This window comes from Xiphophorus maculatus, chromosome 7, assembly GCF_002775205.1.
Source record: "Xiphophorus maculatus strain JP 163 A chromosome 7, X_maculatus-5.0-male, whole genome shotgun sequence".
In the NCBI taxonomy this organism is placed as follows: Eukaryota; Metazoa; Chordata; class Actinopteri; order Cyprinodontiformes; family Poeciliidae; genus Xiphophorus; species Xiphophorus maculatus.
In genome coordinates, this window is record NC_036449.1 from 16,507,898 (window position 1) to 16,523,616 (window position 15,719).

Genomic DNA, 15,719 nt, shown 5'->3' on the forward strand with positions numbered 1-15,719 from the left:
TATTGTAACAGGTTTATAAGCAAATAAATAGGAGAGGGCTGTCACTTGATGATGGAGGCGGCCTTCGGTCAGACGAATAATATCCAAGTGGAGAGGGAAGAGAGGAGTGAGGAGCGAGGTGCGCGTCCCTGGCTTGATCTCCGAGTCTGTTTCAGATCGCTCTTGGGTTTGGCCTCTTGGGGGGGAATTGACAGTCTGATTAATAAAATGAGCCGAGCAGCATTTCCCTCTTCATTTAGGAATATTATTATGCTTTGATTCTCTATTGTTTGCCTCCTCTCTTTTCGCCCTCCCCCTCTCTCATCCTTGTTTTTATTTATTTATCCCGCTTATTACTTTTTTGTTGTTTTTTTTTATTATTAATTTTGCAACCCCCTTTGATAAAATGTGCATTTTAGTTCCAAGATTAAAGGGAAAAACAATAATCTTTTTCACCTATTGATAAAAACTATTTCTTCTTTTTTGTCTTTCGTTGAAATATGTCAATTCTTCCACCTATAAAGCTCACAACTATAAGTTATTATGCTTTACAGACGCAGCTTCAGGAAGACAAAATGCACGTTTTTATGGATCCCCCGACAAAAGCACAAAATATCTTTAGACCTTGGATAAAAACGTAAATGATATTTAAAAAACCTGAACGTGTCAGTCGACCATTTAATGACACAAACAGAAAATAAAAATTCGTTTCGTTGACGGATTGCTGTTTTATTTGGTCTTTTATTTCTGCATTTAAATCGAATTCAACAACTTAATTTTTATCGTGTTTTTGCCTTAATTTTTGAATGAATTTAATTGATGATTTCTTCTGATCCTGAACAAGTTTCTCAGCTTTCAGTAGTTGTCTATTATAATTGTAGTTTCGTTTGTTTAACATGCTTTCTTCATGTAATAAAAAAATATCAATACTCATGCATCGACGCATTGTTTCACGATTTGAGAGGAATATGAAGACTCCTTCAGTTTCCTCTGCGCGTCCTCTGGCGCCCCCTACAGGTTTTTAGTATTAACTACTGGCTTTGATATCAGAAGCGGTTCATTATAGGCTATGTCCCGACTTGTCTCTTTCTTGACCTTTATTCGGAATATTCGCAGGAATTGTTTTGCATGCCAATGTCTGTAGTTATTTTGATGAAGCAGTTGCAAAAGGAAAACAGTCTGTAACTCAGACTGAATTTTGAATTATAAACGTGCCTTGATATCAACATGTCTCAATTATGTAAGTTAAGTAAAAATTGTTCAAATAATAATTATGCTTTGACAGAAATATTTATTCAGTTTTTTAAATCTTTTTTTTTTTTTTTTATCTCAAAACAGATGAAATAACACACAAATATGTTTCTGCAGGGCCGGTCAGAGGCATAAGTAAATATAGCAACTGCCATGGGCCCCCTACATTTCTGGGACACCCAGCAGGAATTGTTCACAAAGAGCAAATTGACAAAGGCATCAGCTGTATGCCAATTAAAATCACCACAGTTTGAAAGTTATGACGACAAAGACAAAATAATGAATTAATTTCTGCTTTTCGTGTCTGACCTTAGAAAATATTTTATTTGCACTTGTGCATTGATTAGCAAGTAATAGATTTTTTTCTGTGATTGTGAGTAGAGCATCAAACTTACCTCTACTCTGGCACGTTAAATAAGTAAATAAATAAATAAATAAATCATGAACAGCATAGATGGAAAGTTAGTGATTTGTGTATTTATCTGGAGGTACAGTATGTGCACAATCTTATACTGGAAATGATAGAAAAAAAATCATATCCACTAATATGTAATTAATATTTTATGTGAAAGTGAACGCACCTCAGTTATTGCCACCACAGCTCTCAATTCTTTGTATACCCCCTATTTGCCAGTATTATAGTAATGGTCTCTTGTAACTTTTCACAAGTTTGCAGTCTTGGATCCTCTCTTATTCCAGATTCTTCTCAGTTCAGGAAAATGTCTCTACGGTACTAAGATGACCATGGTAAAATGAATTGTCTGGTGAAAAGTTTCTTGTATTTGGAAGTGATCCATATGTTTTTGATTAACTCCCAAATCCTAACGGGTCACCACCAGACTAGTGGTGACCCATTTTTCATTGTTTACACAGTTTAATTTAATATCTTGGTATTTTTTAAATAATTAATAGCACCACAAACAAGGTTTTAATAAGGTATTCAGTGAGTTTGGAATAAAAACAGGTCCACTGCATCGTAGATCCTCCACCATCTGTAGCAGGTCTGAGGCTCTTTGTTTCACACTAAACTCGCATGGAGTGTTTAATTCTTTGACAAATAGGAAGCAAAGTTTAAATTCTGCTAAAGGGCTCAAATTCTTTGTTCTGTTAAAGTTCTGGTGATTTACATCTAGCATAATTAGATTATTTGCTCAATGAATCAGATGTCACAAACACATACAAATGTTTGCACTAAAGGCAAACCAAACGACACAAAACGTGTCAGAGTTTCAAACTCTGTGACAAGAAGGTAACATGTTATTTTTTTTATCATTATCAAACTCTTGGCAGTGTATATACAGCATAGTTCCCAGATAAACTGAAGAACAAATTTGCAGTTCAGAAAAATTCTCTCTATTTATTAGGTCTAAGGGAATAGATCTAAGTTTTTATAGTGAGTGTATTTACAATGATTGCACTTAGCGGATCATAATTTTTTTTAAAGAGTAAAATTCTGTTGTGGTATAGCTTAGTTCTTCTTTCTCTTATAATAAAGATTATGGGAACAAGTGAACATAGATAAATACATTTCTTTATCATGACAAAGAAGAGCCTTTTAACCTTCTTCGTGTTGTTTAAAAGGTTCCGTTTGAACCATCTCTTGATTGATGCGGTGATGTGATACTCTGGGTGTAAAATAGCTCTAAATTTTATTTACGCTGTGCTATTATGAACTGTAGGAAGTACATGTAGGGAAAAAGTTAGATTTTCAAGTGGAATATTGTAATGACAATAAACTTATACAGTGATATCAACCTCATCCTTAGTAACCTGTATCATTGGACTACAAAGAGGTTGCACATTTGAACACCACATTTAGAAGGAATTTGCACTGAAGATAGAAATAAAAAAAATAGACCATGACCCAAATCCATGTCGTTTCACTGAAAATAAACAAAAGCTTTTATATCTTTTGTTATTATAAAAGGAAGAAAGGTTTGGCAAACTAATTAACATATTCTGCCGGTTTAAAAAGGAACCTGTCAACTTTTCACACAAATATACTTTCTCTGTGTGAGTAAAACAGTGAATCCCATTGGTTTATTACTAGCATATTTCATGGCTGCTGATGATCCATTCAGAAACTTGCCAGAAAAAGATTTTGGAAATGACTGATGAAAAATGACCTTAGTCTGACCAGTTTTGTTGGACTCAGTCTCTCTCCAGTGGTCAATGGAGGAACTGCAACATATCCCGCTAAGGAGCTATTTGTTCCAAAGGTCCAGAATCCTGGTTTCCAGAATTTACTGTTCTTCATGTTTTATGCATTTTAGAAATGCATAGTTATGCTTCTGCAGAATTTGTTGACATACTGAGGAGCAAATACAATTTCTTGTGACTCCACAACCTGCATAAAGGTTCTTTAATTGGTCCCCCCTTTATTGCACCAAGAACTGGCAACAGTTATGTAGATTTTTACTTTGGTCATTTTTGACAAGAGTTAAACTAATGAAGTCTGAATCCCATCATTTGAAAAACTTTGCCAGAACAAAAACTGGCAACCATTATTTTGCTTTTTATTAGTGTTGCATGTAAGATTGTGTCTTTTTTAGTCTTTTGTGTGACCTACGTACATATGTAACTTATAGACCAATGATTCTGAACTTCATATGCACCTTTTTATCTTATCTGCAGAGAATTTTGATCATATATTAAAACCTTTAAGAATTCACCCCAAAACAAAACTAATTTAATGCACTTTTTTGATAAAATAATTTTATTAGAACAAAAACACATATTTAAATAGAGTTAAATACTACAGATTCCAATAATTACATTGAAATCTAAATCATTCTTAGCTGTTATGCAAAATCAGATGATATTATTTTCCCTTTGCACAACAAAAGGAAGCACCACAAAATACTTTTATGTGGTTGTGTTGCCCTGGGCAGAAAGCCATATCACCCATTTTCAGGATCTTCAGTGAAATTCCAGTTCCAATATGGAGGTTTAGAAATGATTTTTTTTCAAACCTTCCTTTCCTACCTTCTGTGTGGTGAAAAGATAAATACGGGCAATGTTTGTCCAATTTCCAGTTCTTTACAACCTTCAATTGTTGGTTTATTGATGTGGGCTGCTGTCTGGAAGTAGTCTCAAAACTGTGGAAAAGTATATGCCCCTTTACAAATTCTTCTGTTTTTGCTGTTTTTGTTTCACCCAAATGTTCTGGATTATCAAGTAAATTTGAATATCTGGCAAAGATAACCCAGATAAAAACAAAAAAGTAGTTTTAAAGTTATAATATAATTTATTGATGAACAAATCCATTCAAACTAACCTGGGCCTGTGTATAAAAAGTGCTTTGTTGAGTCAAAAAATTGTGAATAGCCATTTATTTGGAAAGCCAAGTTCAAGTTCGCCAGCAAGTCCAGGTGTGATGAATAACAAATTTAAATATAACCAGTCTGACTAAATGAAGTAGGCTACAATATATTAAGCATGCGGTAATATAAGACATTCACAACACAAATGAGAAAGTCACTGGTGTCCATTAGTCTGGAAAGGTTTGTACAGTGATACAAAAGACTTTGTGACTCTAGTGAATAACAGGAAGAGCCATTGTCCACAAATGGGAACAACATGGAATATCGCTGAACCTTCCCCGGACTGGTTAGCCTACCAAACTTGCTCTGTGAGTGCAATGCATACTCATCCAGGAGGACAGAACAAAAATCCCAGAACAGCATCTAAATACTCATAGGTCTCACTCACCTCAATTAGGTTCAATGTTCATCATTCAACAACAAGAAAGAAATGGGGCAAAAGTGGCTTCCATGGGAGAGTTACAAGACCAAAACCCCTGTTGAAACAAAGAACACAAAGACTCTTCTCACACTTACCAAGATGCATCTTAATGATCTTTTACCATGTAGCTCCAGCTCTGGAGTCAGTGTCCTGACAGGTTTAGATGTGTTTGTGCCCACACAACTGATTCAGATGATCCAGCTATGTCTAACATATATCAAACTTCTGCAGAGGCCTGCTAATGAACCTCATTTGAATCTGGTGTGTTGGCCCAGGGAAAGGGCTAAAACATATCGGCCCTTGAGGACTGACTTTGAAAAATATCCTGTGGATGGGTTTGACAACTTTTTGGAAGGTGCGTTTCCCATTACATCTGGAGTTAAATGAACAACACTTTGGAAAAAAAAAAGAACATAATGCTGACCAACATGATAGTGGTGAAGTCATTGTCTGGTTTGTTGATTCAGGATTACTCAACATAGTTTATGGAACTCTTCTGTTCTCTTGTAGAAGATCTGGTCACTAATTTATGACCATTAACTCAAGCACACTGGGTTGAAGAGTAGACTTTGAAAAAACAACAAAAAATAAAATGAAGACTTTGGAGTGGCCAAATTTAATCTTTGACTTACATCCAATTAGGTTGTTACCTAAACAGGCTCTAAAACATCCCAGTGTCATAAAATTTAAACAATTTTGCAGAGAAAATTGGACCAAAACTCCCCTTGAGGAGCCAGTACTGCTGGCAAAGGTAATTACATTTAGGATACAGTTATGTTTTTATTAAATGATCAGGTTGGCCTAGATTACAATTTTTGCTCAATAAGATAAATCATACACTGCCCTTTATATTTGGAAGAAATTTGTCTGATATTTAAATTTGTTTTATTATATGAAACCTATTAATGAGACAAAAAGGCAAAACTTTAAGAAAGGACAAATTGCAATGTCAAATGTAAGCATTGTTGTGTTTGGTATGCTTTTGGAAAAGAGAATCTGATCAAAGCAGATGGGAATAAGGACAAAATGTATAGAAATCTTGGAAAAAAATATGAAGTTTGGAAAGACTTGAGAGTGGAGTGGTTCACCTTCCAGCATGGGAATGACATTAAATGTACAACTGTGGAATGGCTTAGATACATGATTCTCAAAATAGTAGTCCTTTTGCGGCTCACTATACTTAAAGGTCATTAACTGAACTACAATTGAAATCTAAAAAGCAGTGGTCACCAAGTGGATAAGTACCTCATGGAAATATTATAATATTACAACACGATATTGCCTGGAAATACAATTACTGAAAATACAAACTCCTGTAGAAACTTTGGTTGACATGAAAGGAAATGGTATTAGCATCTATCAAGGGCAGAGCTAAGAAACAGCTGGAAACTGAAGATGCACAGTGGTGAGAATATTTATTACAAGTTATTTCGTATTTGTATACAAGTGAAATATAACATAGCAGGAAACTTCTCTAGTCACAATTTTCCAGAAATGTGACAGATTATTGTTGAAAAAGACTTACAAACAGCTTAAATATGTCCTGCAAGAGTAAATACCACTACTGATTTTTACACCCAGCTTGATGACATTTGAGTAGTTTGGTTGTCTACTAGAGACAGAAGAGAAGCTTGTGCTACAATCTTCTAGTGTCTTTCACTGTGGCGGTAATAGTGAAAGACACTATTTCACAACAAAATATCCAACAGTATTTTGTTGAGTGGCATAGTTTGGATCAATGCAAATTGATGTGAATTTGGCCTAATCAAAGTCCAAAGAAATCCAGTTGAGAATCTGGGGCAAGACTTGAAAACTGACATTCACAGACTGTCTCCTTCCAATCTCACTGAATTTGATTTATGCAAAAATGAAGAAAAATGTTACAAATGTACAAGAGGAAGTATTAATTTAGTGAAGCTGACTAGAATTACTTCAGACTTTTATTATAAAATATATTTAAACCATGCATCCTTTCCCTAATTCATAATATGCACTTACATGTGCTGGTCTATTGCAGGAAGTCCCATAAAAACATCTAACCCAGAAAACAACTCGTGTTCCGGACCGTTGAAATCAATATGGGTTGGTATAGTAAAAAAGGCTACATTAATCCATTAAATCGTTTTTTGTTCTTATACACATTACCTCTTTAAATAAGCTTCAATCATTATTAAAATATCTGTTTTTGAAAATAATTTTTGAAAAATTGTATAACCTTTTAATGCCATAATAACATGATCATAATTACAACCTCAATTTGTTATTTATAAAACCAGACAACATATTGTACGGAAACTCAAGCAGAATGTTTGTGCTATTTGTGTTAAAGTCAAATGTTTCTATTGTATGAAATATGCAACAAAACATAGAGGGGGGGTTAACACTTTCATCAGCAGTGTAGTTGGCATTTGATTTTGACTTCATTACTCTGCAGAAAATCTGACTCCAATAGCATCAACAAAGGAGCAAATGTTGAATATTAAAAACTAAAAAGTGGTTCAAAGGATCCGGGTGGGTCCACACGGAGGGATAAGTATTGGGTCGAAACATGGTAAAATGTGTAAATCTTAAAACATAATATGGTCTTAACCAACAATAAGATTATATTTACTTATCAAACTGTCTAATTGTCAGTGTTGGTGTAGTTTAGTACATTTGTCTTCCACAAAAGAGTTTAGCCATTAACTACTCTGATTGCTATCCACCTAGGTTTCTATAAACTAAAAACGGTCAGTAGGACGAACCCCCCTTTGTTACAGGAGCCGCATAATCAATTTTCTTTCCTTAAGAGAGAGGGCCATCTAGTGGCAGCTTCTTGCAAGTGCAGAAAATACAACCAGCAAAATGGTTGTTCAGGCCAACCTCTTTTTTTTTTTTTTTTTTTTTTATTATTTTTTTTTTAAGAAATTATAAGTCTTTCTATGTAGATTCAAACATTTTACTGTTTACCGTAGAAATTGGTTACAGGAGATTTACTTTTTTTTTTCTTTGGAGGGTTTTCTCAGATTGTCTCACATTCTCAAAAACATTATGCTAGATATTACCGAGTCACGGATTATTTCTTAAAAGTGCATTTGGTGTTTGCATGTCTCAATTTTTTTGCTTTAGTTTGCTTAAATGGCGCTAATACACATTTGTTTAATATCATGGCGTTTTGTTTTTTTTGTTCTGTTTGACGCTTTGTTGTTTTGTTTAATTTCAGGACGTTTTGCAACATAAATGAAACATTATGTTGCTTTCGACCAGGTCCAAGGTTCAGTTCATATCAAATTAATGCATTTTAGCATTCCATAAAATCATTACAAAATATATATGCAAGTTAATGTATTTATAAAATATGTTTTATATATAAAACACACATATAAATGTGTTTTGTTTTCTAATAACAATAAGTGGTTCTAAAGACACAAAATAGAACTGTTTGTGTATTACCATAAACTGCTTATATGGCCTGGTGAAAATGCAGGCTGCTGTTAAGAACTCATTGCAGCCAATCGAGAAATGCATTCAGAAGCAGCAGCTTGAACCAAGACTCTTCCGTTTGTTTAATTCTCCACTTTTCCTCGTGGTTTACTATTTCCTCATTTCAAACCTGTGATGGTATTGTTCTCAGTGAGTTCCATATTAAAGTGGGAGCTGCATCACAGCGGATTATCATCACCGGCGATAATAAACAAGCCGCGTTTTTACATCAAACGAGCTGTTTAATTTTCCACTCAGTAAAATTAAATTGCTTATTCGAGAAATCACTCTCCGCAGTGAGTCTCAGCCCGCTTCCGTCTCCTCACCGTAATAACAGACAGATCGGAAAAATATTTAGCTGGAAATTATCTGTTTTTTTTTTTTTTTTTTTTTTTTTTTAATTAGTGCCTAATGGCTCTTCTTTTGAGATTTAATTTGTTTGAGCATGATTAACTCACGGCTTCATAATTAACTTTGCAAATATGAATAAAAAATAATTCAGTTTGCTCCTGATAATGAACACTCGGGTCTAGTTCTGGTTTAATGCGCAATAAAGCTTATGATTGTTTGTGTTCAGCGAAATAAAGGTGATTTTCCACATCCAAAGCGCGTTGCTTATTAACATGTGTGTCTTAATATTAGGCGAAATGAAAAGACTATTTTGTTTTTTTTTCTTTTCGTTTGTAGTGCTTATATCTTACGTCCTCTGACTAGCTGTACGCTGCTGAGAGTCTGGACGCTTCGACACGTTTCTCAGTGCAAAGAACTTGAACGAGGGGAGCAGCAAGTTTATTACCAAGGACAAAGGACGAGGAAGCGCTTCAGTCAAAGGCCATGGAAATCAGCCAGACTTGAGCGCCTCACTTTGGCTCCTGGCACCGTAAACACGGGGATTGAGGAGCTGTAAACGGCACTAAAACGTTGTCTAATTTTGCAATTTGGGCGTTTATGAGGAGTGTCCGTAGCTTTGGAGCCAAAATCAACTCAGAAAAAGTTAATTGGCTAAACAGGCAAATACTAGCATTCGCATTTGTTGCGTTTGATTTGCTTCAAGGAAAGATCAAAACAATCACATGTTGCACCAGCGGCGTGGCGTTGAATTAATGTCCGTTTGGCTGACATTATATATATATATATATATATATATATATATAAGGGGCCCAGACAGTTGTCCAAGGATATATTATAACTTGAATTCGTTTTCTAAACGTCTGCGTAGAGCACATTTTGAGGCGCGTACAAAAAAAAATATGACTGTTGTCCAACTTTTGTATCCAAGCGAGGCATCAAACAGTGTGGAAACAATCACAACATTTCTGATCATTCAGATGAACCGCACGCCAATGATGAGCTGAAACTCCGCCGTTAATGAAGAACTGACTCCAAGGTTACCATCTAAATGCGCTTCTATTTAACTGAGAAAAGGGGGGAAGAAGTCGGACACACTTGTAAAACAGATTGTTGCAATTTGATCAATACGACTGAGTTTAACACCTAAAGACACTTTAGTAAATTAGTTGAATTTGATTTATTGTTATTTTTAAATACATTTCTAACTAATAAGACAATTTTGCTTAACTCATCGGGCCTCGAATGCTGACGAAACTGAGGATTGTTTTCTGATTTCGGCGTGAAACGCTGCTGAAACATTAACAAAGCTTTTCAAGGTTAAATAAAACCAGTTGGACATGTTTTATTGTAATATTTACATTAACAAGCTGAAAAGGGAAATGTGAGGATTGTGTCAGGCTGGGGGAGGAAATGTTACATTAGAAGGGTTAAGAAACTGTTTTGTATGAATTGCTATGTGAATTGTCGCACGCACACACCCGCCCACACACACACACACAAAATAATAATAAAATAAAACAAATCTATTCCACCGAGGTGCATATAAGCCCTTTCCCTGACAACCAAAGCTAGAATGTCCTGCTTATTGGGAGCGACTGTCTCAAGGTTAAAAAGTCCCACTTATTATTTTGGCTTGACTTCAGCAGAGCAACGTGGCTAAAGTTGTTCAAGAAGAACTTAAACTTTTATTATCACATCTACAGAAACTTTCTCAACCGGAAAACGTATGAAAACTTTTCATTTATTCATTCAGTGTTGCTCATTACATATCAGCCTCACTGTTATGGATTGAACTTTGGACACAAGGGATGAGAATAAAGATGACTGAATCAACATGTTCAATGGAATTAAACTTAGTTTGGATTTGTTATATAAAAAAGAAGTGGCTACTAAGTAAACAAGGAGTTTCTGTTTTCACTAATTATTGCTGGGACAATGATTTTCCTCCTGAAATGAATGAAGTGTCTAATTTAGTTTAATCGAATCCAGTCTAGTCTGATGTAGGTAACATTTCATTCTAAGTTTGATTAAGGAAAACAAACTAATATGTCTGATTGAAACATACATAATTTCATCGCCGAATATTGAATACCTTCCCAAATTCATTTCTACAGTGTGGCGTTCAAATAGTGTTGAATTCTCCGAAATGTCTTGAAAAGCATGTTGAACAATGTGTGGACACACCCTGCATGCGTATGAAAGCCTTAGTTTTGAACGACATAAATGCACACGTACAATTGGGTATAGAGTACAATGCAATATTATCACTCTTTGGCAGGATGCATGGGAAAATAGGAAACATTCCGAGCAAGAGCTCACAATCTGTAATCGAGTGCGTCTTCTCTCCAACTGTGTTGTGTGATGTGAACATTTGCCTGAATCATTAAGCACAATCAGAGATGGAAATGTGAGTTCCATGCAGAATCATTTACAGAGAAATGATACGGTTGTTGTGTTCTTCTTTCTGCTGAAGGTTACTTGCGAGAGAACTGCCGTTTTGAATTAAACTGCGAATATTTGCTCCACAGCGGATGTAGATGGAACATTTGGAAACTGAGTCAACAATTTTTATGAACAAAACATTAGAAGAAGAAGAAAAACGTTGTTGGCCAAACCAAACCCAGCGGAGCTTTTCGTGCTGATGTGTGTAATTATAACTGTGCCTTTTCCCGCAGCTTTAAGGCCTTTATACGAATAAAACGTGGCTTGAACAGCCTGTAAAATGGAAACCACAAAGAAAGAATCAACAGCAGCAGGTCTGTTACCACAGCGGCTCGGAATCTTTCATGTGCGGCTTCCATAATATGCTTATGTTGCGCTTTATGTGAAAGAAGAATCGTTCCTTGTGTTCCCCTCTTGACTTTCAGTCACCTTGGTCATGTTATAGGTTCTGGGATAAAACTTATATTCTTAAGAGCTGAACAGAAAATAAAAAGTTTCATAGGATGTTGTAATTTAGAGGTTCCAGTGTGAGAAAAGCTGCCCGTTCTGGTTTATACCAACATATTACCCCATGGATTAATTTTGCTTTGTAAGACTGAGACAAGGGTGGGTCGGACAACATATTTTGCATATCACGTGATTCCGCATTAACAAATCAACAATTACCTTCCCTTTATTCTTCTGGAGTTGCAAAAGGACCTTGCAAGAAAGCGGTTTGTGCAAAGCTCCATGGAAATGTGTGAACGGAATCCCTTAAATCCCGGCTATGTTGGTTCTCTGCTGAATTTCGCTGCCCCAGAATCGCTCTACTTCACCAACCTTTGCGGCAATGGGGCCCATATACCAGGGCTGCATCAGCTCCCTGCGTATAGCAGAAGAGAGGTTTGCGCGCACCCGTGGTCTCCATCAAGTTCGTGTGCGGCGGCTCCTCCGACTCAGAGCCGCCCCTTCGGAGGCTTCTGCCCGCCGTTCACCGGCTCCACCGGCGGCCTTGTCAAGGCGCACCCGGAGGAACGTGACCACGCTCGGTGCTTCGAAAAGACCCAGGAGGCTGGCAGGCTACAGGAAGCGGCGTATGCTGCGTCGGAACACGGGATCCGTGGAATCTCAGAGTTAGAAACAGAGTCACACTGCTCTGAGACTCAGCTTGATCCGGATTCATCAGCGCCCCTGAGCGGCACCAAGCAGGAGCACAAACCCACTGAGGCACCATCAAATAACGCGTGCTCCAGGACCACATTTGGCCAAGGTGAAGGACAAAACAAAGACTACTTTCTTTGCATATTTCAAGTCTAGTTAGGATAATTTGCCTCGTTTTAACCCTTTAAATCAGATGTTACTAACTAAAACCTTTGGTTTGGATTTAGGATTTTTAGAAACGGCTCCCTAACCCCCCTCTTATGCAGAGCTTTGTGGAAAGATCCAAAATCCAAGAGTTTACTTTTCACACTCTGTGCTATGCAATTATGACAAACAGAGATACATTCTATTCTGAAACAATCATTGTTATATATATATCAAAAGTATATACCATCGAACTAAAACAAAACCCATTAAAACATAAGAAATATAACAGTTAGACGGCGAATACTAAATACAAAATTGAATATGGTTATAGAAATTTTAAATTGGCCCCGAATTATACATAACAATGCAAATCTCCTACGAATAAAAACATTAAAAAGCAACAGAAGATGAAAGTGAAAACTCCCAAAGTAACGTTTCAAATATGACATATGAACACGACCGGTGCCGTTATGGCAGCCATGGTGATATGTGCATATAAAGTACAAACTGGAATCGACATTACAGTAAGACGCAAGTGCTTTTTAATAATTCAGAAACTTCTAGAAAAGCATCGCTCAGGTCTTGCTGGATAATACAACTTTCCAGTTTTCTTCGAGAGCTTCCAGTTTGGACCTTTCCTCTTTTAATTTTCCAATATCAGGAATATATGAAAAATATATTAAATCACGCTTCAAGTGTAGCACTTTACAACCCAAGTGCAAAAGATGGAATTACAAGATACCAAGTGCATCGACATGCTTTTGCTTTGTGCATTAACAGGCTGCCAGAAATAGGAGTTCTTACTTCTGGTGCGTTAGATGAAAGAGGTGTGAAAAAAAAAATTTGCTTCTCAGCGTTTGATGATCAGAACTGATCCAGAGAAACTCGACTGATTCAGGCCTCTGGCCCATTGATCTGCGCAACTCGTGTAATTTGCACCGCTTTTCTTTCTTTGCACTTCTACATCTATTCATAATTAAGTTCATTTAAGTTTGAAAAAGCGGACCCACTTCCTTTGTGGCATGATGAAAACCATCCAATGCCGTCCGATTACATGAACAGATTCAGAAGTTATTCACAGTCCAATTTGACCGTAATTCTAATAAAATACAGTCCAACTTAGTTGAGTAACATATCGCCGTTGGGGAAATGTTGTCTATCCTTTTAATCATATATTTTCTTTCAATTCATATGTTTGTTTTTGTGTGTGTGTGTGTGTGTGTGTGTGTGTGTGTTTTTGTAAAAGCGTGAAACCTGTCGCCTCTCTTTCCTCTTCAGGTGCCCCCTGGTGCTCCTCGCACGTGAAAGCCCGAAAGAAGAGGAAGCCTTACACGAAGTCCCAGCTCGCTGAACTTGAGAATGAATTTCTGCTGAACGAGTTCATCAATCGCCAGAAGAGAAAGGAACTGTCAGACAGACTCGCACTGAGCGACCAGCAGGTGAAAATCTGGTTCCAGAACCGCAGGATGAAGAAGAAGCGCCTCATGATGCGCGAACACGCTTTCGTCTCGTACTGATGTGACCTTTGGACTTGATCCTGAACCGGCTGGGGAATTATTCCAGACTTGCTGTGTCGTCCCTTCTCTGTTTTCTGTATGTCTTCGCTGGTATTAAATTGTACGTCTCATTTTTATTATTTGGAGTCGTGGGAATGTTTTTGGAGCGGATTATTGAGCACAAAGCGCACGACTGCCACTCTACCGACCAGATGTCTGATCCTATATTTGCTCCTCTCTGTTTTCTGTCTCAGACAACAAAAGCACTTTGGCTATTTTTAGGTAAGGATGCCAGGAAAGGACCGCTTTCGCTTAAACCGGGAGTATTTTCGCTGCACAAACGGGCACACTGTTGCACGCAAACACATTTTGTTTCATGGGACAAAAGTAAAAAGCTTAAAATATTAAGATTCAATGCTGATATTTCTTATCTTAGAGCGCAAAGTTCGTATTAGCTCAAGCTAAATGATAACATTTTTCTTTTATCGGAATCCCTCTTTTTTTTTTTTACTACGAAGTTGTATTTCGCGCGAAGGTTGTCTAGTGATGACTCAAGTGGTTCCCTAGTAACATTACTGTCAAGATTGAATGATTAAATATTACCAATAAAATGTAGTAAATTATGTCGTGGTGACATGTCCTTTCTATCACACGTTTCGGCAAAGCAAAATTCGTGCCCGCCTATTTAATTCCTTTCTGAATCTACTTTATAATCTTTTAAATCTTATTTTCGTTTATTTATTTCTGGCTGAGCGAGTCGTTTGTTTGGGTAACAATTTAAACGAGCAATAGTGGAAGAATCTGAGGGTGCTCCATTAAACGATATATATTTGTTGTCTTTTTTTCCCCATATGGTTGCAAAGTGACTTGGTTCTTTTATTCGGTTTAATGCATGTCGAAAGGGCATTGAATGTTTTTCTTTTTTTTAACACCAGAAATGATGCATCTGTGGAATTACAAAGAAAACCACGAACAGTCTCCTTCACGGACGGTAGGAAAAATGGGTTGGTAGTCAGGACGCAACACCATAAGACACGCATCTGTAAATAAACGTCATTTTAAAATATTTGTTGTTGAATATTATTGTATAATATGTATATATGGCGATGTTTGTTCGTGTGTCAATCAGATACTCAGATATTTGCTCAGTGGAATCTGTACCGCTTTTGCTATTAGTTCTCTCTGCAGTTCTGCAGAAGTGAAACAGTAGTGGAGGGGTCAGAATTTACAAGCGCTCCGCTGCTTCAAATGCGTGCAACAAAGGGGTAATCATTATTTTTAGCCACATAGATTCCATAATATCATCTTTCCTGGATATTATGTGATGCACAATGTTTTGTTGAATTTGCAATCATTTAAGCCCACATGCGCTTATTTTTTAAATGACTTTCTAATTCCACTCAGCAGTCTTGCAGGGGTGAAAAAGTAGTGGAGAACACAACGGATCAGGCTCTCTCACTGCCACTACTGTTTGACATGCGCACACGCAGCGATGAGTAAATGTTATTTTTAGCCCACAAGATCTCCATAAAACATTATCTCCTGAATCCAGCACTCAGTTTGATACCAAATACCCCAGCAGTTAATTTCACCTTGTTTATTTATCTGAGTAAATCTTCCTCGACGTGCATTACACAGCAGCCGCAACCATCACCCACAGTGGGCAATTCCTGTGGCTGTGACCTATCGTGTCGGATGTAACTCAAT

At 36.8% G+C, this 15,719-nt stretch overlaps 1 protein-coding gene across 1 annotated transcript; it reads left to right on the forward strand.

Annotated features, from left to right (window-relative positions):
• The first annotated feature begins 11,927 nt into the window (after positions 1-11,927).
• LOC102234795 (homeobox protein Hox-D12a) lies at positions 11,928-15,189 on the forward strand. Its single transcript, XM_005806263.2, has 2 exons — positions 11,928-12,478; positions 13,795-15,189. The coding sequence occupies exons 1-2, from the start codon at positions 11,959-11,961 to the stop codon at positions 14,031-14,033; spliced, it is 759 nt and encodes a 252-aa protein (XP_005806320.1). The 5' UTR covers positions 11,928-11,958; the 3' UTR covers positions 14,034-15,189.
• The last annotated feature ends 530 nt before the right edge of the window (positions 15,190-15,719 follow it).